We start from the raw sequence: 25990 nt of genomic DNA on the forward strand, positions 1-25990 counted from the left end.
TTTTTTTATAGACTCATTTATAGGCTCATTTAGTTCAAAATTTGATCTAAAATATTTTAGGTAGAGAGGTTTAAGATGTCTTGAAGGCCGGCAAGGGACATTAAAGTTGTTTACTTCGCTCAACAGGAATGAGTTAGGGACCGAACCATTTAGAAATTTAATCATAAATACAATTCCAATCATTTCCCTACGACTAGCAAGGAAATCCCCTAAGTAGAAAGGTAAGAATTGTTTTTGGACTGATTCTAGCCGATCAATATGAACCTGGTAGCTCAGGTTCCAAATTATTGCACCATATTCTAACATCGGCCTGACTAATGTTGTAAAACGAGCTTTAGTAACATACGGGTCGCTGAATTCTTTATACTATCGCCTTACAAACGCCATAATACCTCTAGCCGTATTAACAGTTGTAGTTAATTGAAGGTTGAAGTTAAGTTTACTGTGAATATCAACCCCAAGGTCTATAAAACTGTATACATACCTTTTCCAGGTTTTAATTGTTAAGAGTGTAGGAACCTGTCTGAAGTAATCTACATAAATTTGCATTTTTAAGGTTAAGTGGCATATAGTTGATGGTGCATCAATTGAGTAATGTGTCCAAATCTGATTGTAAAATAGACCTTTCTTCGCTTGACTCATAGGATACAAAAAATTTACATCTTCCTTTGCTAGAGAAAAACTAATTATTATTATTAACTTATTTATTTGGGCGAAATCCAAAATTTTCTTGCTAACATATTCTTGGAAAAGACACGGCGATATATATTGTATGAGCAATAAAGTTTTCTATTGGGTAGGTAGTCCAATATTGTACTTATGTCATTTAATGAAATTTTTTTATTTCTATATGTTTTTTTGCTTATAACAAGAGAAAAAACGTCGCATCCAGATACAGTGTAGAATTTTCAACAAACATGAGATATAAAGTAAAAAGCTTATAGCCGGCTAACGTAATTAATAGTAATATATAGGGAGTTCACAAGGTGTACTATTGATGCTATTTCTACCTTCTGCTATTGATATAGCACACTTGCATAGCCGAACGTGTGAACATCCTATGCTATTTTATGCAATATTGTGTGTGCTATTAACCCAATTAATCAGCTGTTTAGCAGAAGAGAAAATAATACAAAATATAAATATAAACATAAAAATGCCCAGGAGGAGCGAAAAAAGTAAAATAATAGCTGCGATTTGTCAAAAATATACATATGACGTCGTCATTGTGGAAGAGAGTAAGCAATCCAACACTTCCTTTGTGCTTTTTTTACGTGTTGATTGTAGGTGACGAAGACGAGCAGGAAGATATCGATGAAAGGTTCAGACTGAATATGCTACTATTGCTAAACAATCGCCGAGGTGTCCATTTAGGAATTCCTAAGTCCAACCAATGGGAGCTGAATATATTGGAGCATTTAGATGAAAATAGATTTTGCCAAATGCTGCCCGTAAACCAAACGGAGTTTGACCACCTTTTTAACTTAGTAAAAGACGATGATGCGTTTCGTAGTGATAACAACACAGTACAACTTCCGATTGAACTTCAGCTTAAAATCGTACTTTATAGGTTGGGATCTTCAGGTGAAGGACTTTCGATCCGTAAAATGGCATCTTTGTTTGGTGTTGGAGATGGCGGTACTATTCAAATCGTAACTAGGCGAGTTTTTCAAGCCATACTTAATTTAAAGGGTAGATTTTTATTTTGGCCTAATGAAAGGGAGCGTTTACACTTGATTGCAGCCACAGAAAAAGAAATGCCTGGATGTGTTGGATATATTGACGGCTCCGAAATTAAATTGGCCGAAGCACCCGTAAGGCATCATGAGATCTTCTTTTCCCGTAAACGCCAGTACTCTATAAAAATTCAAGTAATTTGTGATTATCGCTTACGCATAAGGCAAGCTAATCTAGGTTACCCGGGTAGTGTCCACGATGCAAAAATGTTTTCGGACTCCTTGCTCTCAAAACACCCACATAGGTTTTTGTCGACATCGCAATGGATTGCTGGTGATAGTGCATATCCACTGAAATCATATCTACTGACCCCGTTCCGCCAAAATAGTACAGAATACACTAGAGAGGAGCGAGAAAAATTTAACAAGTACTTCTCAAAATATCGCGTGCGAATTGAAAATTGTTTCGGGGCTTTGAAAGAAAAATTTCCTAGCCTGAAAGAACTCAAGTTCAGGTTGCATACAATACAAAACAAAAAAGATTGTAATGATTGGATAATGGTATGCTGTATTTTGCACAACATTTTCATAAGCTTCAACAATGAGGATGAAGAAAGTAGTTTAGAGCCAACTGCCAACTTATTATCGTTAACGAACCTCAGGGACAGTTTATTAAACTTTATTCAAAATCAACCCAGTAATTAATGCTACTATCAAACTCCTCCATCATGTCAATAAAAGATGGTTACTCCAAATATTTTTACTTATAGCAGAGCTTTCAACCCATATCCACATGTAGCATTTTTGTTTTTTTTTACCCTGAAGAATAGGCACAGATACAAATTCAAACCCTGAATTAAAAAAAAAATTTCATAGCACTCCCATATGCCCTCACATTCATATAAAAGTGCCTGAATTTCTAAAAGTGCAAAGAAAAATCACTTCCATATGAAGCCAAGGCACTTCGGTATGATATTCAAATGTACACTAACAAATTGACATCAAAAAGTTTTAAAAAAATTGTGTAGCACTGAAAAAAGGTTTTGAATAACTTATAATTTTCAATCAGTTCTGTGTTTTTTATTAATAAAAAGAGTTAAAAAATATTTTCATACGTATATGAGGACATTATTTAATGAAGTTTTTCATTTAAACTTTAGTTTCAATTCCTCCATAGCCAAACGCTCTTGCATTTCAAGTTCAAGAATTTTCAATTTTTTTGGCTTTGGAGTTGCTTTTCTTTAAAATTTTCTTCATATCGTGCCTGCCTTTCCTTTAGCTCAAACTCCTTTTGCTTAAGGGTAAATTCATTTTCCCTTATGACCAACTCCTTCTCTCTTGCTATAGTTTCTGCCTCCAATTTCTGCTTCTTGAATGCCATTGCTTCAGCTTGCACCTTCATAATGTCGGAAGCTGCTGTCCGGCTGTATATACCTTTACAGCTCATGCCTGCTGTTGGACTCTGGGAGCTCGTGGTTGGTGTCATCTTAGAAGAGCATACCGGATTATGATAGCTTTCCGTAATCTGTACCGGCATTTGCGATTCGGTTTCAATTTTTTTGCCCTCTTCAGTCACTTCGATTATTTGGCCCTCTTCATTTAAATTTGCCATTGTGTCATCGATTACGGAAGACTCGCAAATCCGGCTTCCAAAAATGTCATCCAGCTCGTAAAAAAATGTGCACATTTTTAGCAAAGTTCCTTGGAAAAAATGTTGGCTATTGAAATTCATCGGTAAAGAAATATTTTAAGAACCTAATGGTATCGCCGGTCATGCACCCTGCTCCCGTCGACCCCTCCCATGCATTGGCTTTATTGTAGCCCGACCTCATGTTCCGCACTTTTGCACGCACCAGCTTCCACTCCATTGTGACATTCTTCTCCTCGCAAAACCGCTTATAGTAAACTTGAGCGGACGGCTTCTGCAAAATAAACGTATGCACGTATGTATATATGTATATTTCCACATAATTTTATTTTACTTCTGTGCAAACAAAAACAAACCTCAAGTAGCCGATTTTCCAGTAAAAATTCAATCAGACACTTCTCATCTGCCACCGTCCATCTCCGAGTTGGGTTGCAGCGAATGCGCTTGCTTTTGACCTGGAATCAAAAAAGTTGTTAAAAAGCCAAATGAGTTTGCATTTAAAAAAATATTACTTACTTTATTATTTTGCTCTAATTCCATTCTTCTGTTTTATTTATTAATACCAGTAATTACTTTTGATTTCGGTCTTGCACAAATTGTAAAAATGATGGTAAACAAAATCAGCTGATCGTATAGCATACACAAATAGCACACTAAACATACCTTCCAAAGTTGTATTGAAATAGGAATATTTGTGCATGTGAAACAAAAACAACAGTTTTACAACTGTGCTAATGCAATAGCATGATTAAAGGAATACGATGAATAGTACATATTGTGAACTCCCTAATAGTTACACTATTAACTATTAATAAAAAATTACGTTGGTGTCATGCGAATTTCATCTTTTTATATGAATAAACTTTCTAAAAGTCTTGAAAACGATATAGGTCGTATTGTTCAATAAAAAAGTGGTCAATTTCGATACCATTCGCTGCCAAAACTTTCTAAATTTTCAAAACTATTGCAGGGGCTCCAAAAAACAAAAAAAAAAAACGTTTTTATAAATAATAATCTGTACAAAATCCCCCTTTCTCCTTGGTTTTGATCCCCTTGATGTAGGGATCGCCAAAAGCTTCTTATGGAAGCGTGACCACACCTACTATGAAATCTAAACAAAAAAAAAATGGCGACGAAGCTAGTAAAAAGTACACTGTAAAAACTTCGAAAATTCATAAAATAACAGTTTTTTAATATCTCGATCCTTGCGCCACCTGGCGGCGCTTTTTTTCATATGTCGCTTTCTATTCATGTATGTAATATGTGTTCCAAATATTAGCCTAATCGGAGCATAGATACGATTTTTTGAAATATTTCGATCCATGCGCCACCTAGCAGGATTTTTTTTCACAAGGTGATTTCTATTCCCGTATTTAATATGTGTTCCGAACATGAGCCTAATCGGAGTACAAATACGAATTTTTTTAAATATTTCGATCCATGCGCCACCTATCTGAAATTTTTCTCTTATTATTGCATTTTCATCGAGTTCTCAACCATATTCCAAGTTTCAAGCTTATCGGGAAGTTACCTAAATTTCGATTACAAAATTCTGTTCGCTACACAGAGTTAAGCTAAATAAAACCCTTTAAAAATAACGGATATTATTTATTATATTCTATTAGATAAATGAGGGATAATCTTAGATTATTTTCTTAACTATATTACATATTCAATTTTTAAGTTCAAGTGAGACGAAATAAATTTTTGTCAGTGGATGTTTATTCTTCATTTTGTTTTCTAAAAAAATAGCGACAACCAATCAGCGAAGCGAAATGGTGCTGGCATGTAAACAAACCCAGTTGGTAGCTTTCAAAATTAACGTATCGGATTGTTTTCTTGAATACATTTAAAAATAAATCTACATGCCTTCCCTTAAATAAATCAAACAAAGCTTCTTTGTTTTCGTACAGGTGGCCGAAAAATATAACCAAAAATAATACTTCAGAAGTCATTTTACACGAAATTATCGCAGTTGAGTTCCTAATGGGCACATCAGAGTACATTCCTATGCGATGCGCTTGCCTAAGCGTTTTACAAAAATAATTGCGTGAAAGCGCTTATGAGGTGACGACCGCTGCCCTGATGCCTTTAGGCCATTTGTACCAAACGCAGCGGGAAGCTTAGTCAATGCACAGAGACATCACACCCCTTGATGTAGTGGAAAGTAACTACCAAATCCTGGTTTATTTTAAGTTATGCACACAATGCCGAAGACTTTGTAAATCGGAAAAATTAGTTTTTTAAATTTCAGAGTAGCTTGTTTTTTTTTTTTTATAATGACTTTTACTTATATACATTGAAACATGCTTTACAGATGTTGTTGAATTTCGATATATAGGTATTTGCTAGTAACAGTATTCAAGACTGTCCAAGATTTGACTTGTAATTCATAAAGATATCATTAAAATGCTCTAATAAACGAATTCAAGTTACTTGTGCATGGTGAAATAGACAGAGGTCCAAAATTACAAAATATTAAATCACTGATTAGCATAGCTAACCATATCAAGAAATGCTGAAATAAATGTATTGCAAAGGCAAGCTTAAATCTGCAAGTGAAATAGTCTCGCAGTCTTAAAATATATATTTGGGGAAGATCAAGAAATGCCGGGCCTTTGAATAATATAATCACATTTTATGTGTTTTTGATATAAAGAGGAACACTGTGCACAACTATTTGACGTCTACCGTTTCAGGTTTTTAAACGCATTTTTCCCCACCTTCACTGCACTAAAATCTGCAAGAAGCACTTCATGATATTCCTTATTTATGTGGCAATTGATTTCTATTTAACTTTTAAAAAAATTATGCTTATTTTTGTAGAAAATACCAAAATACAGTTTTACAATATAAAATGTCAAAACATTGAGTCAGAGTTACCGTCGCTATTGAATGCGAGAACCACATTTTGGATTTATGATTGGAAATTATTTTTTTGGAAATAATATTTTATTCCAATTATGTTTTATGAATGTATTAACTCATTTGTTCGTGTTTCTTATTTATTTCAATCAGAACTGAAGCGTTTAAAATTTAATTTCATTGATTTGGGGCAAAATTCACCGAATAAAACTTTATAGAGTCAAGCAAAATGTTTTAAATGAAATATGGCAGCCCGGTTATTTATAACTATTTTGACATCTTCAAACCAATCACAGGTATGTTAGCCATCAAAAGTACGAAAGTATCAACCCTGAAAGCGGATATTTGAATGGAAGTGAATGTAAAAGTGCTTGCAGTGAACAAATTTTGCAATCACTCGTGAGTGGGAGTGATCTCGATGCATTCACAATCACGCTGAATACTTTTTTTTACAGTCATGCAATCACTAACGGAATTTTTGAATGGAAAAACTGAATTCGCATTCAAACTTGGCTTATATATTTGAAATTACCCAATCATATTTGTAAAATGAATCAATCGTGATTTATACCTGTATTGATTGAATCATTTTACAGCTCTGCTACCTAGTCCAGTATCAGTCAAACAAACCACCGCTGTATAGCTAAATGGTTAGCGCAGCGTGCCTAAAGCGTACTGATGATGCAACGCTTAGCACCCTTCGAAATGGATCTATCGGCGCAGTTATGGCAGGTTGTCTGAAAAATTTTCTTTCTATTCTAAAAAAACAATAATTATCATTAGAAAAGAATTATTGTTTCTGGCCTTGAGCTCGAATCGAACCTTGAATAATTTATCAATAGGCCGATAAAAACAAAAAACAATTCAATTTATTTGATTATATTATATTTGTTCATATTATTTAGTGTTTTTATACTCAGTTGAGCAGAGCTCACAGAGTATATTAACTTTGATTGGATAACGGTTGGTTGTACAGGTATAAAGGAATCGAGATAGATATAGACTTCCATATATCAAAATTATCAGTATCGAAAAAAAATTCGATTGAGCCATGTCCGTTCGTCCGTCCGTCCGTCTGTCCGTTAACACGATAACTTGAGTAAATTTTGAGGTATCTTGATGAAATTTGGTATGTAGGTTCCTGGGCACTCATCTCAGATCGCTATTTAAAATGAACGATATCGGACAATAACCACGCCCACTTTTTCGATATCGAAAATTTCGAAAAATCGAAAAAGTGCGATAATTCATTACCAAATACGGATTAAGCGATGAAACTTGGTAAGTTAGTTTAACTTATGACGCAGAATAGAAAAATGGTAAAATTTTGGACAATTTTTCATTTAAACTTTAGTTTCAATTCCTCCATAGCCAAACGCTCTTGCATTTCAAGTTCAAGAATTTTCAATTTTTCTTGGCTTTGGAGTTGCTTTTCTTTAAAATTTTCTTCATATCGTGCCTGCCTTTCCTTTAGCTCAAACTCCTTTTGCTTAAGGGTAAATTCATTTTCCCTTATAACCAACTCCTTCTCTCTTGCTATAGTTTCTGCCTCCAATTTCTGCTTCTTGAATGCCATTGCTTCAGCTTGCCCCTTCATAATGTCGGAAGCTGCTGTCCGGCTGTCCGGCTGTATATACCTTTACAGCTCATGCCTGCTGTTGGACTCTGGGAGCTCGTGGTTGGTGTCATCTTAGAAGAGCATACCGGATTATGATAGCTTTCCGTAATCTGTACCGGCATTTGCGATTCGGTTTCAATTTTTTGGCCCTCTTCAGTCACTTCGATTATTTGGCCCTCTTCATTTAAATTTGCCATTGTGTCATCGATTACGGAAGACTCGCTAATCCGGCTTCCAAAAATGTCATCCAGCTCGTAAAAAAATGTGCACATTTTTAGCAAAGTTCCTTGGAAAAAATGTTGGCTATTGAAATTCATCGGTAAAGAAATATTTTAAGAACCTATATACCTTCAATGGTATCGCCGGTCATGCTCCCTCCTCCCGTCGACCCCTCCCATGCATTGGCTTTATTGTAGCCCGACCTCATGTTCCGCACTTTTGCACGCACCAGCTTCCACTCCATTGTGACATTCTTCTCCTCGCAAAACCGCTTATAGTAAACTTGAGCGGACGGCTTCTGCAAAATAAACGTATGCACGTATGTATATATGTATATTTCCACATAATTTTATTTTACTTCTGTGCAAACAAAAACAAACCTCAAGTAGCCGATTTTCCAGTAAAAATTCAATCAGACACTTCTCATCTGCCACCGTCCATCTCCGAGTTGGGTTGCAGCGAATGCGCTTGCTTTTGACCAGGAATCAAAAAAGTTGTTAAAAAGCCAAATGAGTTTGCATTTAAAAAAATATTACTTACTTTATTATTTTGCTCTAATTCCATTCTTCTGTTTTATTTATTAATACCAGTAATTACTTTTGATTTCGGTCTTGCACAAATTGTAAAAATGATGGTAAACAAAATCAGCTGATCGTATAGCATACACAAATAGCACACTAAACATACCTTCCAAAGTTGTATTGAAATAGGAATATTTGTGCATGTGAAACAAAAACAACAGTTTTACAACTGTGCTAATGCAATAGCATGATTAAAGGAATACGATGAATAGTACATATTGTGAACTCCCTAATAGTTACACTATTAACTATTAATAAAAAATTACGTTGGTGTCATGCGAATTTCATCTTTTTATATGAATAAACTTTCTAAAAGTCTTGAAAACGATATAGGTCGTATTGTTCAATAAAAAAGTGGTCAATTTCGATACCATTCGCTGCCAAAACTTTCTAAATTTTCAAAACTATTGCAGGGGCTCCAAAAAACAAAAAAAAACGTTTTTATAAATAATAATCTGTACAAAATCCCCCTTTCTCCTTGGTTTTGATCCCCTTGATGTAGGGATCGCCAAAAGCTTCTTATGGAAGCGTGACCACACCTACTTTGAAATCTAAACAAAAAAAAAAATGGCGACGAAGCTAGTAAAAAGTACACTGTAAAAACTTCGAAAATTCATAAAATAACAGTTTTTTAATATCTCGATCCTTGCGCCACCTGGCGGCGCTTTTTTTCATATGTCGCTTTCTATTCATGTATGTAATATGTGTTCCAAATATTAGCCTAATCGGAGCATAGATACGATTTTTTGAAATATTTCGATCCATGCGCCACCTAGCAGGATTTTTTTTCACAAGGTGATTTCTATTCCCGTATTTAATATGTGTTCCGAACATGAGCCTAATCGGAGTACAAATACGAATTTTTTTAAATATTTCGATCCATGCGCCACCTATCTGAAATTTTTCTCTTATTATTGCATTTTCATCGAGTTCTCAACCATATTCCAAGTTTCAAGCTTATCGGGAAGTTACCTAAATTTCGATTACAAAATTCTGTTCGCTACACAGAGTTAAGCTAAATAAAACCCTTTAAAAATAACGGATATTATTTATTATATTCTATTAGATAAATGAGGGATAATCTTAGATTATTTTCTTAACTATATTACATATTCAATTTTTAAGTTCAAGTGAGACGAAATAAATTTTTGTCAGTGGATGTTTATTCTTCATTTTGTTTTCTAAAAAAATAGCGACAACCAATCAGCGAAGCGAAATGGTGCTGGCATGTAAACAAACCCAGTCGGACTTGGTAGCTTTCAAAATTAACGTATCGGATTGTTTTCTTGAATGCATTTAAAAATAAATCTACATGCCTTCCCTTAAATAAATCAAACAAAGCTTCTTTGTTTTCGTACAGGTGGCCGAAAAATATAACCAAAAATAATACTTCAGAAGTCATTTTACACGAAATTATCGCAGTTGAGTTCCTAATGGGCACATCAGAGTACATTCCTATGCGATGCGCTTGCCTAAGCGTTTTACAAAAATAATTGCGTGAAAGCGCTTATGAGGTGACGACCGCTGCCCTGATGCCTTTAGGCCATTTGTACCAAACGCAGCGGGAAGCTTAGTCAATGCACAGAGACATCACACCCCTTGATGTAGTGGAAAGTAACTACCAAATCCTGGTTTATTTTAAGTTATGCACACAATGCCGAAGACTTTGTAAATCGGAAAAATTAGTTTTTTAAATTTCAGAGTAGCTTGTTTTTTTTTTTTTTTATAATGACTTTTACTTATATACATTGAAACATGCTTTACAGATGTTGTTGAATTTCGATATATAGGTATTTGCTAGTAACAGTATTCAAGACTGTCCAAGATTTGACTTGTAATTCATAAAGATATCATTAAAATGCTCTAATAAACGAATTCAAGTTACTTGTGCATGGTGAAATAGACAGAGGTCCAAAATTACAAAATATTAAATCACTGATTAGCATAGCTAACCATATCAAGAAATGCTGAAATAAATGTATTGCAAAGGCAAGCTTAAATCTGCAAGTGAAATAGTCTCGCAGTCTTAAAATATATATTTGGGGAAGATCAAGAAATGCCGGGCCTTTGAATAATATAATCACATTTTATGTGTTTTTGATATAAAGAGGAACACTGTGCACAACTATTTGACGTCTACCGTTTCAGGTTTTTAAACGCATTTTTCCCCACCTTCACTGCACTAAAATCTGCAAGAAGCACTTCGTGATATTCCTTATTTATGTGGCAATCGATTTCTATTTAACTTTTAAAAAAATTATGCTTATTTTTGTAGAAAATACCAAAATACAGTTTTACAATATAAAATGTCAAAACATTGAGTCAGAGTTACCGTCGCTATTGAATGCGAGAACCACATTTTGGATTTATGATTGGAAATTATTTTTTTGGAAATAATATTTTATTCCAATTATGTTTTATGAATGTATTAACTCATTTGTTCGTGTTTCTTATTTATTTCAATCAGAACTGAAGCGTTTAAAATTTAATTTCATTGATTTGGGGCAAAATTCACCGAATAAAACTTTATAGAGTCAAGCAAAATGTTTTAAATGAAATATGGCAGCCCGGTTATTTATAACTATTTTGACATCTTCAAACCAATCACAGGTATGTTAGCCATCAAAAGTACGAAAGTATCAACCCTGAAAGCGGATATTTGAATGGAAGTGAATGTAAAAGTGCTTGCAGTGAACAAGTTTTGCAATCACTCGTGAGTGGGAGTGATCTCGATGCATTCACAATCACGCTGAATACTTTTTTTTACAGTCATGCAATCACTAACGGAATTTTTGAATGGAAAAACTGAATTCGCATTCAAACTTGGCTTATATATTTGAAATTACCCAATCATATTTGTAAAATGAATCAATCGTGATTTATACCTGTATTGATTGAATCATTTTACAGCTCTGCTACCTAGTCCAGTATCAGTCAAACAAACCACCGCTGTATAGCTAAATGGTTAGCGCAGCGTGCCTAAAGCGTACTGATGATGCAACGCTTAGCACCCTTCGAAATGGATCTATCGGCGCAGTTATGGCAGGTTGTCTGAAAAATTTTCTTTCTATTCTAAAAAAACAATAATTATCATTAGAAAAGAATTATTGTTTCTGGCCTTGAGCTCGAATCGAACCTTGAATAATTTATCAATAGGCCGATAAAAACAAAAAACAATTCAATTTATTTGATTATATTATATTTGTTCATATTATTTAGTGTTTTTATACTCAGTTGAGCAGAGCTCACAGAGTATATTAACTTTGATTGGATAACGGTTGGTTGTACAGGTATAAAGGAATCGAGATAGATATAGACTTCCATATATCAAAATTATCAGTATCGAAAAAAAATTCGATTGAGCCATGTCCGTTCGTCCGTCCGTCCGTCTGTCCGTTAACACGATAACTTGAGTAAATTTTGAGGTATCTTGATGAAATTTGGTATGTAGGTTCCTGGGCACTCATCTCAGATCGCTATTTAAAATGAACGATATCGGACAATAACCACGCCCACTTTTTCGATATCGAAAATTTCGAAAAATCGAAAAAGTGCGATAATTCATTACCAAATACGGATTAAGCGATGAAACTTGGTAAGTTAGTTGAACTTATGACGCAGAATAGAAAAATGGTAAAATTTTGGACAATTTTTCATTTAAACTTTAGTTTCAATTCCTCCATAGCCAAACGCTCTTGCATTTCAAGTTCAAGAATTTTCAATTTTTCTTGGCTTTGGAGTTGCTTTTCTTTAAACTTTTCTTCATATCGTGCCTGCCTTTCCTTTAGCTCAAACTCCTTTTGCTTAAGGGTAAATTCATTTTCCCTTATAACCAACTCCTTCTCTCTTGCTATAGTTTCTGCCTCCAATTTCTGCTTCTTGAATGCCATTGCTTCAGCTTGCCCCTTCATAATGTCGGAAGCTGCTGTCCGGCTGTATATACCTTTACAGCTCATGCCTGCTGTTGGACTCTGGGAGCTCGTGGTTGGTGTCATCTTAGAAGAGCATACCGGATTATGATAGCTTTCCGTAATCTGTACCGGCATTTGCGATTCGGTTTCAATTTTTTGGCCCTCTTCAGTCACTTCGATTATTTGGCCCTCTTCATTTAAATTTGCCATTGTGTCATCGATTACGGAAGACTCGCTAATCCGGCTTCCAAAAATGTCATCCAGCTCGTAAAAAAATGTGCACATTTTTAGCAAAGTTCCTTGGAAAAAATGTTGGCTATTGAAATTCATCGGTAAAGAAATATTTTAAGAACCTATATACCTTCAATGGTATCGCCGGTCATGCTCCCTCCTCCCGTCGACCCCTCCCATGCATTGGCTTTATTGTAGCCCGACCTCATGTTCCGCACTTTTGCACGCACCAGCTTCCACTCCATTGTGACATTCTTCTCCTCGCAAAACCGCTTATAGTAAACTTGAGCGGACGGCTTCTGCAAAATAAACGTATGCACGTATGTATATATGTATATTTCCACATAATTTTATTTTACTTCTGTGCAAACAAAAACAAACCTCAAGTAGCCGATTTTCCAGTAAAAATTCAATCAGACACTTCTCATCTGCCACCGTCCATCTCCGAGTTGGGTTGCAGCGAATGCGCTTGCTTTTGACCTGGAATCAAAAAAGTTGTTAAAAAGCCAAATGAGTTTGCATTTAAAAAAATATTACTTACTTTATTATTTTGCTCTAATTCCATTCTTCTGTTTTATTTATTAATACCAGTAATTACTTTTGATTTCGGTCTTGCACAAATTGTAAAAATGATGGTAAACAAAATCAGCTGATCGTATAGCATACACAAATAGCACACTAAACATACCTTCCAAAGTTGTATTGAAATAGGAATATTTGTGCATGTGAAACAAAAACAACAGTTTTACAACTGTGCTAATGCAATAGCATGATTAAAGGAATACGATGAATAGTACATATTGTGAACTCCCTAATAGTTACACTATTAACTATTAATAAAAAATTACGTTGGTGTCATGCGAATTTCATCTTTTTATATGAATAAACTTTCTAAAAGTCTTGAAAACGATATAGGTCGTATTGTTCAATAAAAAAGTGGTCAATTTCGATACCATTCGCTGCCAAAACTTTCTAAATTTTCAAAACTATTGCAGGGGCTCCAAAAAACAAAAAAAAACGTTTTTATAAATAATAATCTGTACAAAATCCCCCTTTCTCCTTGGTTTTGATCCCCTTGATGTAGGGATCGCCAAAAGCTTCTTATGGAAGCGTGACCACACCTACTTTGAAATCTAAACAAAAAAAAAAAAAATGGCGACGAAGCTAGTAAAAAGTACACTGTAAAAACTTCGAAAATTCATAAAATAACAGTTTTTTAATATCTCGATCCTTGCGCCACCTGGCGGCGCTTTTTTTCATATGTCGCTTTCTATTCATGTATGTAATATGTGTTCCAAATATTAGCCTAATCGGAGCATAGATACGATTTTTTGAAATATTTCGATCCATGCGCCACCTAGCAGGATTTTTTTTCACAAGGTGATTTCTATTCCCGTATTTAATATGTGTTCCGAACATGAGCCTAATCGGAGTACAAATACGAATTTTTTTAAATATTTCGATCCATGCGCCACCTATCTGAAATTTTTCTCTTATTATTGCATTTTCATCGAGTTCTCAACCATATTCCAAGTTTCAAGCTTATCGGGAAGTTACCTAAATTTCGATTACAAAATTCTGTTCGCTACACAGAGTTAAGCTAAATAAAACCCTTTAAAAATAACGGATATTATTTATTATATTCTATTAGATAAATGAGGGATAATCTTAAATTATTTTCTTAACTATATTACATATTCAATTTTTAAGTTCAAGTGAGACGAAATAAATTTTTGTCAGTGGATGTTTATTCTTCATTTTGTTTTCTAAAAAAATAGCGACAACCAATCAGCGAACCGAAATGGTGCTGGCATGTAAACAAACCCAGTCGGACTTGGTAGCTTTCAAAATTAACGTATCGGATTGTTTTCTTGAATGCATTTAAAAATAAATCTACATGCCTTCCCTTAAATAAATCAAACAAAGCTTCTTTGTTTTCGTACAGGTGGCCGAAAAATATAACCAAAAATAATACTTCAGAAGTCATTTTACACGAAATTATCGCAGTTGAGTTCCTAATGGGCACATCAGAGTACATTCCTATGCGATGCGCTTGCCTAAGCGTTTTACAAAAATAATTGCGTGAAAGCGCTTATGAGGTGACGACCGCTGCCCTGATGCCTTTAGGCCATTTGTACCAAACGCAGCGGGAAGCTTAGTCAATGCACAGAGACATCACACCCCTTGATGTAGTGGAAAGTAACTACCAAATCCTGGTTTATTTTAAGTTATGCACACAATGCCGAAGACTTTGTAAATCGGAAAAATTAGTTTTTTAAATTTCAGAGTAGCTTGTTTTTTTTTTTTTATAATGACTTTTACTTATATACATTGAAACATGCTTTACAGATGTTGTTGAATTTCGATATATAGGTATTTGCTAGTAACAGTATTCAAGACTGTCCAAGATTTGACTTGTAATTCATAAAGATATCATTAAAATGCTCTAATAAACGAATTCAAGTTACTTGTGCATGGTGAAATAGACAGAGGTCCAAAATTACAAAATATTAAATCACTGATTAGCATAGCTAACCATATCAAGAAATGCTGAAATAAATGTATTGCAAAGGCAAGCTTAAATCTGCAAGTGAAATAGTCTCGCAGTCTTAAAATATATATTTAGGGAAGATCAAGAAATGCCGGGCCTTTGAATAATATAATCACATTTTATGTGTTTTTGATATAAAGAGGAACACTGTGCACAACTATTTGACGTCTACCGTTTCAGGTTTTTAAACGCATTTTTCCCCACCTTCACTGCACTAAAATCTGCAAGAAGCACTTCATGATATTCCTTATTTATGTGGCAATTGATTTCTATTTAACTTTTAAAAAAATTATGCTTATTTTTGTAGAAAATACCAAAATACAGTTTTACAATATAAAATGTCAAAACATTGAGTCAGAGTTACCGTCGCTATTGAATGCGAGAACCACATTTTGGATTTATGATTGGAAATTATTTTTTTGGAAATAATATTTTATTCCAATTATGTTTTATGAATGTATTAACTCATTTGTTCGTGTTTCTTATTTATTTCAATCAGAACTGAAGCGTTTAAAATTTAATTTCATTGATTTGGGGCAAAATTCACCGAATAAAACTTTATAGAGTCAAGCAAAATGTTTAAATGAAATATGGCAGCCCGGTTATTTATAACTATTTTGACATCTTCAAACCAATCACAGGTATGTTAGCCATCAAAAGTACGAAAGTATCAACCCTGAAAGCGGATATTTGAATGGAAGTGAATGTAAAAGTGCTTGCAGTGAACAAATTTTGCAATCACTCGTGAGTGGGAGTGATCTCGATGCATTCACAATCACGCTGAATACTTTTTTTTACAGTCATGCAATCACTAACGGAATTTTTGAATGGAAAAACTGAATTCGCATTCAAACTTGGCTTATATATTTGAAATTACCCAATCATATTTGTAAAATGAATCAATCGTGATTTATACCTGTATTGATTGAATCATTTTACAGCTCTGCTACCTAGTCCAGTATCAGTCAAACAAACCACCGCTGTATAGCTAAATGGTTAGCGCAGCGTGCCTAAAGCGTACTGATGATGCAACGCTTAGCACCCTTCGAAATGGATCTATCGGCGCAGTTATGGCAGGTTGTCTGAAAAATTTTCTTTCTATTCTAAAAAAACAATAATTATCATTAGAAAAGAATTATTGTTTCTGGCCTTGAGCTCGAATCGAACCTTGAATAATTTATCAATAGGCCGATAAAAACAAAAAACAATTCAATTTATTTGATTATATTATATTTGTTCATATTATTTAGTGTTTTTATACTCAGTTGAGCAGAGCTCACAGAGTATATTAACTTTGATTGGATAACGGTTGGTTGTACAGGTATAAAGGAATCGAGATAGATATAGACTTCCATATATCAAAATTATCAGTATCGAAAAAAAATTCGATTGAGCCATGTCCGTTCGTCCGTCCGTCCGTCTGTCCGTTAACACGATAACTTGAGTAAATTTTGAGGTATCTTGATGAAATTTGGTATGTAGGTTCCTGGGCACTCATCTCAGATCGCTATTTAAAATGAACGATATCGGACAATAACCACGCCCACTTTTTCGATATCGAAAATTTCGAAAAATCGAAAAAGTGCGATAATTCATTACCAAATACGGATTAAGCGATGAAACTTGGTAAGTTAGTTGAACTTATGACGCAGAATAGAAAAATGGTAAAATTTTGGACAATGGGCGTGGCACCGCCCACTTTTAAAAGAAGATAATTTCATCATGACGAAATTTGGCAGGAACGTTACTCTTATTACTATATGTCTGCTTACTAAAAATTAGCAAAATCGGAGAACGACCACGCCCACTTTTTAAAAATTTTTTTTTTTAAATTCAAATTTTAAAAGAAAAGTCAATATCTTTACAGTATATAAGTAAATTATGCCAACATTTAACTCCAGTAATGATATGGTGCAACAAAATACAAAAATAAAAGAAAATTTCAAAATGGGCGTGGCTCCGCCCTTTTTCATTTAATTTGTCTAGGATACTTTTAATGCCATAAGTCGAACAAAAATTTACCAATCCTTGTGAAATTTGGTAGTGGCTTAGATTCTAGGACGATAACTGTTTTCTGTGAAAAAGGGCGAAATCGGTTGAAGCCGCGCCGAGTTTTTATACACAGTCGACCGTCTGTCCTTCCGCTCGGCCTTTAACACGATAACTTGAGCAAAAATCGATATATCTTTACTAAACTCAGTTCACGTACTTATCTGAACTCACTTTGTGTTGGTGTAAAAAATGGCCGAAATCCGACTATGACCACGCCCACTTTTTCGATATCGAAAATTACGAAAAATGAAAAAAATGCCATAATTATATACCAAATACGAAAAAAGGGATGAAACATAGTAATTGTATTGGTCTATTGACGCAAAATATAACTTTAGAAAAAAACTTGGTAAAATGGGTGTCACACCTACCATATTAAGTAGAAGAAAATGAGAAAGTTTTGCAGGGCGAAATCAAAAGCCCTTGGAATCTTGGAAGGAATACTGTTCGTGGTATTACATATATAAATAAGTTAGCGGTACCCGACAGATGAAGTTCTGGATCACCCTGGTCCACATTTTGGTCGATATCTCGAAAACGCCTTCACATATACAACTAAGGGCCACTCCCTTTTAAAACCCTCATTAATACCTTTAATTTGATACCCATATCGTACAAACACATTCTAGAGTCATCCCTGGTCCACGTTTATGGCGATATCTCGAAAAGGCGTCCACATATAGAACTAAGGCCCAATCTTTTTTAAAATACTCATTAACACCTTTCATTTGATACCCATATCGTACAAAAAAATTCTAGAGTCACCCCTGGCCCACCTTTATGGCGATATATCGAAAAGGCATCCACCTATGGAACTAAGGCCCACTCCCTTTTAAATACTCATTAACACCTTTCATTTGATACCCATATCGTACAAAGAAATTCTAGAGTCACCCCTGGTCCACCTTTATGGCGATATCTCGAAAAGGCGTCCACCTATAGAACTAAGGCCCACGCTCTTTTAAAATACTCATTAACACCTTTCATTTGAAACCCATATCGTACAAACGAATTCTAGAGTCACCCCTGGTCCACCTTTATGGCGATATCTCGAAAAGGCGTCCACCTATAGAAGTAAGGCCCACGCCCTTTTAAAATACTCATTAACACCTTTCATTTAATACCCATATTGTACAAACGCATTCTAGAGTCAACCCTGGTCCACTTTTATAACGATATTCCGAAAAGGCTTCCCCCTATAGAAATACGGCCCACTCCCTTTTAAAATACTCATTAACACCTTTCATTTGATACCCATATAGTACAAACAAATTCTAGAGTCACCCCTGGCCCACCTTTATGGCGATATCTCGAAAAGGCGTCCACATATAGAACTAAGGCCCACGCCCTCTTAAAATACTCATTAATACCTTTCGTTTGACACCCATAGTGTACAAACGCATTCTAGAGTCACCCCTGGTCCCCTTTATGGCGATATCACGAAACGGCGTCCACCTATGGAAATAAGAATCACTCCCTTTTAAAATACTCATTAACACCTTTCATTTGATACCCATATCGTACAAACAAATTCTAAAGTCAACCCTGATACACCTTTATGGCGATATCCCTAAATGGCGTCCACCTATAGAACTATGGCCCACTCCCTCTTAAAATACTCTTTAATACCTTTCATTTGATACACATGTCATACAAACACATTCCAGGGTTACCCTCGGTTCATTTTCCTACATGGTTATTTTCCCTTATGTTGCCACCATAGCTCTCAACTGAGTATGTAATGTTCGGTTACACCCGAACCTAACCTTGCTTACTTGTTTATTTTTCATTTTATGTTATTTAATCCATTCGAATGTTGCTAAGCGTTCATCATCAGTATTTATATATATATGTAAAATGAATCAATCTTGATTTATAACTGTATTGATTGAATCATTTTACAGCTCTGCTACCTAGTCCAGTATCAGTCAAACAAACCACCGTTGTATAGCTAAATGGTTAGCGCAGCGTGCCTAAAGCGTACTGATGATGCAAGGCTTAGCACCCTTCGCAATGGATCTATCGGCGCAGTTATGGCAGGTTGTCTCAAAAATTTTTTTTCTATTCTAAAAAAACAATAATTATAATTAGAAAAAAATTATTGTTTCTGGCCTTGAGCTCGAATCGAACCTTGAATAATTTATCAATAGGCCGATAAAAACAAAAAAAAATTCAATTTATTTGATTATATTATATTTTTTTATATTATTTAGTGTTTTTTATTTTTCATTTTATGTTATTTAATCCATTCGAATGGTGCTAAGCGTTCATCATCAGTATGCTTTAGACACGCTGCGCTAACCATTCAGCTATATACAGCGGTGGTTTGTTTGACTGATAAATTGCTACTTCTATTTCTCCTTACCAACTATATATTCAATCAGCGTCGCGCCATCTGTTGCAAATCAGTGATAATGCTGGATTTGTTTATTGTCAATTACTTTGTTTGACATTTCCAAGTGCTCTAAGCCGATAAAAACAAAAAACAATTGTTAATAAACCACTATTCGGAAAACAAGATACAATTTTTGAATTATAGAAAAATTAAAAAAAAAACAATAATTATCATTAGAAAAAAATTATTGTTTCTGGCCTTGAGCTTGAATCAAATAAATTGAAAATTATGCTAGAGGCTCATTCCATTTCAAGACACCCGGTCCGCGCAGGACATGATTTTTGATTTCGATGAAATTTCAGCATGTTGTTCTTTGGTCAAAATAACGAAACACATGTTTTTTTTTGCCTCAAACAAATTTTTTTTCGGATTGATCGGCAATTGAATTAGATAAAATGCAATAGATATTTTATTCACCTATTTTTCAACTGTCAATAGCTTTGTGAAAAATTAACCGATTCTCATGACTTTTTCTTTGAAATGTTCGATATTACATTTACTCTTATATAAATTTATAAGCAATAGCATATAGTTTAAAACAAAATTTTTTTTTAGTATTTAGTAAAAATTTATGACTTTTTCAAAAATTAATTTCTCAAAAAAGGTTATTTTTTGTTTAAACTTTTTCTATATCGAGTGAACAGTTCATATTTCCACTTGGCCAAATGCCAATTAGCCAAAACTCGTTGTTTTCGAGATATGAATTTTTGAATATTAAAAATTTTTTCCCCCATATATTGATGCAATGCATAACAGCATTCAATTGCTTGAGCTCGAATCGAACCTTGAATAATTTATCAATAGGCCGATAAAAACAAAAAAAAATTCAATTTATTTGATTATATTATATTTGTTTATATTATTTAGTGTTTTTTTTATTTTTCATTTTATGTTATTTAATCAATTCGAATGGTGCTAAGCCTTCATCATCAGTATGCTTTAGACACGCTGCGCTAACCCTTCAGCTATACAGCGGTGGTTTGTTTGACTGATAAATTGCTACTTCTATTTCTCCTTGCCAACTATATTTAATCAGCGTTGCGCCATTTGTTGCAAATCACTGATAATGCTGGATTTGTTTATTGTCAATTACTTTGTTGAACATTTCCAAGTGCTCTAGGCCGATAAAAACAAAAACAATTGTTAATAGACCAAGAGCACTTGGAAATGTTAAACAAAGTAATTGACAATGTTTAGCGCAGCGTGCCTAAAGTGTACTGATGATGAAGGCCTAGCACCCTTCGAAATGGATATATCTGCGCAGCTATGGCAGGTTGTCTGAAAAGTGTTCTACTTACTATTCGAAAAACAAGATACAATTTTTAAATTATAGAAAAATTAAAAAAACAATAATTATCATTGGAGAAAAATTATTGTTTCTGGCCTTGGGCTTGAATCAAATAAATTGAAAATTATGCTAGAGGCTCATTCCATTTCAAGACACCCGGTCCACGCAGGACATGATTTTTGATTTCGATGAAATTTCAATATGTTGTTCTTTGGTCAAAATAATGAAACAAGTGTTTTTTTTTTTTTTTTTGCTTCAAAAAATGTTTTTTCGGATTGATCGGCAATTGAATTCGATTAAATGCAATCGATATTTTATTCACCTATTTTTTCAACTGTCAATAGATTTGTGAAAAATTAACCGATTCTCATGACTTTTTCTTTGAAATGTTCGTTATTACATTTACTCTTATATAAATTTATAAACAATAGCATATAGTTTCAAATAAATTTTTTTTTTAGTATTTAGTAAAAATTTATGACTTTTTTCAAAAATAAATTTCTCAAAAAAGGTTATTTGTTTGTTTAAACTTTTTCTATATCGAGTGAACAGTTCATATTTCCACTTGGCCAAATGCCTATTAGCCAAAACTCGTTGTTTTCGAGATATGCATTTTTGAATATTAAACATTTTTTCCCCCATGCAATGCATAACAGCATTCAATTGCTTTGTCAAAAATTAACCGATTCTCATGATTTTTTCTTTGAGATGTTCGTTATTACTTTTAATTTTATATAATTTTATTAACAATAGCATATAGTTAAAAAAATATTTTTTTTAGTATTTAGTAAAAATTTATGACTTTTTTCAAAAATTTATATTTCAAAAAAAGTAAATTTTTTTTTTGTTTAAACTTATTCTATATCGAGTGAACAGTTTATATTTCAACTTGGGTAAATATCTATTAGCCAAAACTCGTTGTTTTCGGAATGTAAATTTTTGAATATTAAACTTTTTTTCGCCATATATTGATGCAATACATATCAGCATAAAGGGCGATCAATGCCAATGCTTTCTATTCCTATTATTTTTCAGAATTACAGTGATTTTGTAACAGGACATGGCAAAGGCTCTTGTGACGGTGTTGGAGGTTTAGTGAAATATTTTGGCATATTCATAAAGAAACTGCAAATCGAGGTGGTATTAAAGTTACGGATAGCTTTTAGCAGGGGGCTTTTGGCGAGATGGTCAAGTAAAATCAGTATGCCCGTATTTCCCTGCTTTGATCATGGATAAAGACCAATTAAATCAATATAAAGCTTTTGAAATGGAATTGAATTTGATGAGACAACAGATTCAGGACATATTGAACAACTCAGCCTTTGTTTGCGTTATATTCATTAAGGTAGAATTCGGGAAGATTTTTTAACATTCGTGGACGCTTTTGATTCAATTTGTCAAGAAGATGTTCATAATGAAGACAAACGGCTCACAGCTATTCCTTAGGCCATATAGTTGATGATATTCTGAAAAAATTCGGGCTCGATTTCCTTAAGTGCGTTGGCATCGGAACAGATAGCTGTTCAGTCATGGTTTCAGAAATAAAAGGGGCTGTTCAAGAAATTGTTAAATTTTGTTTATACGCTAGATCTTTTCCGTTTTTCAATCATGCACTCAATAACACACTTGCAAAGACCTCAAATGTTCCTCAAGCAAGAGATTGCATGGCTTTGATGAAAAAAATTATAAGTTTTGCTAATTCTTCAGGTAAACGTCACCTGGTTTTCAAAACGCATCTCAATGAATCTTTGAGTGGACTGTGTGAGACACAGAGTCAGAAAGACATGATGGTGTTATACAATTTGAAGACAGTATCACAGAAATTGTAAATGCTTTGAAGGAATTCACAACATGGCAGGACTCGAAAACGACTTCAGAAGCTCGTTCGTTGATAAAGGCAATTTGCGACACAGAATTCATAATATCAATGATTTGTTTGAGCAATGTTCTTTCAGTAACGCGACCATTGAGTCTACTTTTACAATCTCCTTCTATTGATTTGAATCGTGCTACTGAAGCTTTGAATAGCACACTCAATGTACTTCAGAATTATAGAGCGAATGCAGATGGTAAGTTTTCGGAATTGTTTGAAAAAATTACGAGTTTGGCTGATCAATTAGATTTTGAGATTCATATTCCGCGTCTAACAAGTAGACAAATATATCGCTCGAACTTTACCGCATCTACTGCCGAAGAGTATCATCGAAAGGCGATTTTTATTCCTTTATTAGACCATATTATACTTGACCTTCAAGAAAGATTGCCAGAAGAAACGTTGAACGTTTTTAATTTGAATTTACTTCTGCCGTCGAAAATTGTACAAAATGATACTCTTTCAAATAAAAAAAATGCTTTGAAACTGGTGAAATCGCTGAAAAAATACCGTCCATTTGACAGGAGAGTATGAAGTTTGGTCCGAACTCTGGACAAAAAAGCTCGAGCAAAAATCGATACCAAAATTGGCAGTAGAAGTTCTAGATCACTGCGACGAAAATGCTTTCCACTGATAAGGATTCTATTGAACATTTTGGCTACATTGCCGGTCAGTAATGCTTCTCCTGAAAGAAGCTTTTCTACCCTTCGGCAATTAAAAACATGGTTACGAACAACTATAACTGAAGATAGGCTCACTGGCTCAACACTTTTACACGTACATTATGATATTAAAATCGACGATGAAAACATAATAGAAAGATACGCAAGAAAAGGGAAGAACTGTTTCATAACAGCTTGACGTTAATTTATGAAAAATAATAATGTATACCGTTTCAAAAATATATTTGTAACAAAGCTACATATTTATTCCGTCGACGAATATATTGAAATAAACTTAATATCAATAAACAAAATTATTCATCTCTTTTTTCCTTTTTTGATTGCTGCAATAGATATAGATTCAAAATAACTCCACTTAGTTAAAGCCACAAGTGAAACTCTCTTATCAGAAAGAACTAGCTTCTATCTTTGAGCTGTATAAAATCATTTCTTGATTGCTTTTTGTTCGAATTCTTTCAATTAGTTGAGCTAATTTGAGTGCTTAAAGATAAATTCGATACGTTTATTTGTAATTATGTCAAAATGGTGTTCTGAAGTTAATCATTAATTTATATTACTGACTTCCATGGCAATTTGGATTTTGAGCTTTCGGCCATGATCATTTCGACCAAAGCACTTGCCACATTTTCCTTAGTACTTGTCCATTGCGCCAATATTGGCACAAAAAACAAATAAACAGAAAAAAGCCAAACGAAACAAATAAAAATTCAAAGAGGGAACTAAGACACGTCCGAACGGCACGACGTATAGGTTCTCAAACCTAACGACTAAGTTGACGATGCTATAAACAATTTGTTGTTTTCCGTCTGCCGTACAGACGGACATTGTATGTTTACGCAGTTTCGCGTCTCTACAAATGCGCTCAGCTAAAGTGGAACCTAAACACGAAACCTGAGCTCCACTGTCTAAGAGACCTAAGTATTCTGTGCCTAAAATTTCGACCTTGGCATATGGCCTCAAATCGGAGGGTTTGTGCTCAATGGCACAGATAAAGGTGTTAGCTACCCTGCGGCTTCTTTTTACGCGTTTCCAAAATTCTTTTATTCTGGTAGCGGGCCAGGTTGGGCTATCTACAGTTTTCTTTTCGTTATTGAAAATTCGGTCCCTAATTTGATTATATTTAGCTAACCGTATTTCATAAGGGATGATTTTGTGCACAAATGGGTTGGTTGTAACTTGTATATTAGTGCGAGTGAGTGGTTCAACTACATTGCCGTTAGACCGCATTAGGATATTCCTTAAATTTTTTTCTTCATGTCGTTGCGAGGATTCTGTCTTGAAACCTCGCTCTCCTTCAAGTTCCCGGACTGCATGTCGGACATTTCGGTCGGTAAACCTCTGGGCACCACATCCATAACAAAAGACTGATCTGTCCTCCAGGCAATCCATGTATCGATAATCGTCGGCTTGGCAGTTCCAGCAAACTAACTTTGGCTTTGCTGCATTTCTTCCCACTTCAGTGGTCTCGAACTCCGGATCCTCTGCTAAGCTGTCTGCATCGTCCACCTCATCCACATAGCACCGCCGTTGTTGCCGGGCGTTGGCCACCGGTAATTAACTGATTGGTTTCGCGATTTCGTTTAGCAGACTTTCGCCTTTTAAACATAACCTACGCAACTCCGCTAGCGAGCTTATGTTCATGTATAATAATTGTTGACGCACGCGTGGTATAAGGTTGTGTTGCAAAATTTCAAGTAACTCGGGTTCGTGTAAGGGTGTCTGTAGGGTCTCAGCTAATTTAAGGACAGCATTCCGGAAATCATCGAAAATTTCAGTTGGACCCTCTTTGCGGCTCCGAATCATTTCTTTGCCTCGAATTCGCTTTTGTGAAGTTGAAAATTTATCCTTAAGGCTTGACAAAGTGAGGGCCACGTAACGCGTTCAACCGAGCGTCGATATCGCCAATACCCCAATACCATTCTCTAGCTTCTTTAACAAACAAACTTTGTACGTGCTCACATAATACGTTGAAGTTTCCCCCAAGCGTATCAGTCATCTCTTTACGATAGATAAAACTATCAACCGAAAGTTTGGGGATCCATCAAATTTAATATCCCAATTTGCAATCAATTGCGCGATTCTTCCTGAGTTTGGCACACTGGACAAATCACTAAACCGAAATTGGTCAATTTGATGGTGAAAATTATTTGTGTTTTGGTTAAAGCTTGGTATCTCCCTAGGCCAGACGGGTGTTGATCGGTTACGCTGATTTGGGGCTTGCTGGGCAAAAGCGTCAGGGCTAGTATTAGGGCTGGTTTGTGCCGGCTGTGGCTGTGGATGTGGAGGATTCAACTGCAAACGGTCTATTAAAGTGGTAAGTATACCATCCATTCTTTGTTAAATTAATTGAGAAACTCGGTTCTCCCGACTATCTTGCTGATATTACAGCAGCCACAATG

At 34.7% G+C, this 25990-nt stretch overlaps 2 protein-coding genes and 2 long non-coding RNA genes across 12 annotated transcripts in view; all 4 read right to left on the reverse strand.

Moving 5' to 3' along the window:
• The window catches only part of Wnk (Wnk kinase), a 1618425-nt gene that overhangs the window by 1016096 nt on the left and 576339 nt on the right, over positions 1–25990 (reverse strand). The gene's annotated exons all lie outside the window — the stretch shown is intronic.
• On the reverse strand, positions 3487–3911 carry LOC137234570 (uncharacterized). Its single transcript, XR_010947823.1, has 3 exons — positions 3841–3911; positions 3681–3779; positions 3487–3598 (listed from the first exon to the last, which is right to left on the reverse strand). It is a non-coding gene; the product is annotated as an uncharacterized lncRNA (long non-coding RNA).
• On the reverse strand, positions 7529–8590 carry LOC137234346 (chromatin assembly factor 1 subunit A-like). The gene is made up of 5 exons (XM_067757935.1): positions 8567–8590; positions 8407–8505; positions 8156–8324; positions 7842–8093; positions 7529–7797 (listed from the first exon to the last, which is right to left on the reverse strand). The coding sequence occupies exons 1-5, from the start codon at positions 8588–8590 to the stop codon at positions 7529–7531; spliced, it is 813 nt and encodes a 270-aa protein (XP_067614036.1).
• LOC137234169 (uncharacterized) lies at positions 12820–13361 on the reverse strand. Its single transcript, XR_010947714.1, has 3 exons — positions 13291–13361; positions 13131–13229; positions 12820–13048 (listed from the first exon to the last, which is right to left on the reverse strand). It is a non-coding gene; the product is annotated as an uncharacterized lncRNA (long non-coding RNA).

Source organism: Eurosta solidaginis, chromosome X (genome assembly GCF_040869045.1).
Source record: "Eurosta solidaginis isolate ZX-2024a chromosome X, ASM4086904v1, whole genome shotgun sequence".
NCBI lineage: Eukaryota > Metazoa > Arthropoda > Insecta > Diptera > Tephritidae > Eurosta > Eurosta solidaginis.